General features: G+C 39.7%; 1 protein-coding gene across 1 annotated transcript; it reads right to left on the bottom strand.

Moving 5' to 3' along the window:
* Window positions 1-491: 491 nt before the first annotated feature.
* On the bottom strand, window positions 492-2,225 carry LOC110869674 (putative disease resistance protein At1g59780). The gene has a single exon (XM_022118909.2). The coding sequence runs from the start codon at window positions 2,030-2,032 to the stop codon at window positions 659-661; it is 1,374 nt and encodes a 457-aa protein (XP_021974601.2). The 5' UTR covers window positions 2,033-2,225; the 3' UTR covers window positions 492-658.
* Between the last annotated feature and the right edge of the window lie 1,355 nt (window positions 2,226-3,580).

Here is a 3,580-nt window from a genome sequence, read left to right as displayed (position 1 = left end):
TTTGGTGGCCTGGAATATTACAATAGTAACATCGCTTCATCAACCACTTCCGTTCCCGTCTCTCGTCTGCACAGTGTTGACACGGTAATGTTGTGGAAGATGCCCTTAGATCAGAAACTGATGCTCTGATACCACTTTGATAGATGTTTGAATCATAACCAGCGGAAGCATTGTTATCATTTGATGATTTCATGACGATTGTTGGGAATGATTGTAGTAACTGTGGGTAATTTGCAATGGACAATTTTCTATGTTGGAATTGTCTTGGTAACGAGAATAGTTCCCGCCAAGCCATATATATAATCAGACATGAAGCGGTTATATGTTCTTTCGGTTGAACAAATGGCGGGAATAACTGCCATTTGAATGGGTATCAACCAACCGACACACCGGTTCAATACTCGAGTTACATCGTTACATATTTACATAATAACATAAATATTACATATCCTAAATAAGAATTATGTTTATAATATTCCTAATACACCCATCGTCGATCCGAACTTGACCCGTAAATAACCCGCAACATCAAGATTACCCAACACAAACAGCTGCTCAGGCCCAAAGCAATCAGATACAACTTGGGTTTGGACTCTTTCAAGGATAGGTCAAGATAGATAAAAGTTCGGTTTACTAGTGGCACCGTTACTCAGCCGTTCTATTCATTTTCCACAATCTTGGTCTGTTTCTTCTTTTTCTTTCGAGTACTAGAAACAAACTGCTTTGGCATATTTGTCAAGATCAAATTATCAAAACTCGATATCTGCAGCAAGGTTACAGGAATCTCCTCTAGCTCTCTACAACACCTAATGTCTAAGGTGTGTAGATTCGGCATTGTTCCACCATGCGCGGTCCAAATTTTTAACCTTTCCAGATTCCAAAGCTTCAGAACTTGGAGCTTAGGGAATCCGTTTTCCGGACAACACATTTCTTCTCCCACATAAGAAGCAGCTAAAAGCCTCAGGACAATCAATCTCGGCAGCTGAGATAGTGTCGGCATGGGATCTTTTTCTAGCTGCGAGACTGATAAAGTAAGAACTTCGAGTGCAGGTGGCATCTGGTACCAATCAATAGATTTGTGTAAACTTCCTAATAAGTACAGTTGAGAGAGATTTACAAGACTCGAGAAAGGTTTAACGATGAGCTCTGAAGGCCGGCCCATTTTGTCCTTGGACCTCAATCTTAGAGACCGAAGGCTAGACAGTGATGAAATCCACAAACCAATTTCTTTGTAGGAGGATGAATGGCATGTTGTCGTAGTGGTGGTCGTTGTTGCCGTTTCGTTGGTCGTTGTTTTTACTGTTGAGGATGTCTGCCTTGTCAGATCAAGTTTTCGTAGGTTGGTCATTCTGCTCAAAGTTACACCAATCTTTCTTGCGATCTTCTCGTCTACGAACAAACCCCATAGAGTTTGGAGCTGGCTCGGATCTCTATGTCTGGTTGACTGCACAGGTATATCTAGACGAACTCCGTTCAGACAAAGATGTCGGAGATGCATCATATTCCATATAGAACTTGGGAGCGCTGTGATATGTGTGTGCTTGATGTCAAGTGTTTCAAGGTAGAGCAGATCAGCAAGTGAAGACGGAAGAGTGTCTAAGAAAGTCCATCTCAATCCTAAATACCTCAAGTGATATAAGCTCCCCAGATTCTCCGGTAGCTGTGGTCGATAAACACCCTCTAAATCAAGCACCCTGAGTAATCCAAAACCTCTTACTCCAATGATTCTTTCTAAAAATGTTCCTATTTCTTCGGCAGGCGTATCTTTCTTTCTTCCGTTGAAGGATATGTAGGACCGTAGATTCTGGTTGAAAGGTTTGGTAGATGGGTAGTCTTTGATATTGGTGTATTCAACCACCCGGCGAACTCCAAATCGAGGTTCTGCTGTTGTATTTGGATTTTCATCCGACGTTTGGTGGAGGTGGAAGAGGCCTATTTCTACACCTTTCGGCATGAAGATGTCATACAGAACTCCAATCATTCTGCATCTTTTGGGAGTTCCATCAGATCGTCTTTTTGTTATTTCCACCATGTTTCTCTTCACAAGCTCTTTAAGATATCCCTCTACAATGTCCTCCAGAATAACCCCTTCTGATGACTTTACATAACCCTCGGCAAGCCACAACCGAAACAACCTTCTCACAGGTATTTCAAATCCTTTTCGAAAAAGTCCTAAATAAAGAAAACATAGCTTAACGTGGGGCGTAAGATCATTGTAGCAGAAATCTAAAGCTTGTCATCGACCATGTTCTCTTAGCCTTTGAGTGCCTTCACGTCGTGTCTTTATTCCAAAGCTTGTCATCGACCATGTTCTCTTAGCCTTTAGAATCTGCACATACAAGAAATCTAAACGCGTAATGAGAACAACTGCTTGGAATATTTAGTATAACCAAGTGACACACGTATGACCATGTCACAATCAAACACCGTCCGACAGTTTGAAAGTTTAATAAATTTGTCAATTTTAAATTCTAACTTTCAAAATCTGCAAATTTTGACCGTTTATGAAGATTTAGTCAATTCGGTTTTCAGTCAGGTTTCAGGTAACGAAGACTAGAGTTCCAAACATCGTACGATCGAAAATAAAATAGAAATAAAATCTTTTTGGCTTTTATAAAGTTTATATTAAAACACGCCTAAAATCTTTTTGGTATTTTTGAAATTAAAAGACAACAATTTAAAATCCTTTGAGTGTTATCAAACGACATCACCGCTAATGTCGTGCTGATATGCACCAAACGACGAAACTGGTTAAAAGAAAAACAATAAAAGTTAAGTAGTAAATAAATATATACAGACATTCTTTTTGCGAGTTTCGAGGGTAGGAGAATCATATCAGTGTACGGTCATGCCAAAACACTCTTGTTGTTCAGTTAGTTAACATTAAGATAAGCATCCTATAACAATTATCGGTATTGTTGTCCACTTAAGCTCAACTTATCAGATGTAATCATGGCGAGGGGATACGTTAAGGTATGATTTATACTTACCGACCGGTGTTCATCCACATCACGACACATTCCCGTATCAAGGTATGCACGAGAGTTCATCTTACCGGTGCGTATACCGATTATCATCTGTTTGACCGTATAAGTTGTGAGATACTCACTTATTTTGATTTGAAAACAAGCCCTATGTGATATAATCACTTATTGATGAGGAACTTGATTTTCGTATGCATGAGGGCACAAGTGCAAGTCCGTGAACAGGTCAGTACTTCCGTACAGCAGAGAGACGAACTTGACACCCGGATAAATGTGATATTTTATCACTTATTTGTTTGGACATGTGATTGTTTATCACTTATTGAGGTCGAATGCAGTATGTATTATGTACACGTATGTATGGTATCATGGAAGATCTAGACTTGCGTCCCCGTTATTTTTCGGTAAAGATACAACCATGATACCCAGATGATAAGCAGCATAAAGACCGAATATCTCAGAACCTCGGCAATCTATCAAACGAAATTTCGGTACTAAGACCATATGCCAATGAATGGTTCCCACCTGGTCTTCAGTCGATTAAGATTTATATCACCCTGCACACTTTAAAATGATTGTGAGCCTACCGATACATC

The sequence above is a fragment of the Helianthus annuus genome, chromosome 8 (genome assembly GCF_002127325.2).
Source record: "Helianthus annuus cultivar XRQ/B chromosome 8, HanXRQr2.0-SUNRISE, whole genome shotgun sequence".
Lineage (NCBI taxonomy): Eukaryota > Viridiplantae > Streptophyta > Magnoliopsida > Asterales > Asteraceae > Helianthus > Helianthus annuus.
This window is presented reverse-complemented; position numbering and strand designations above follow the sequence as displayed.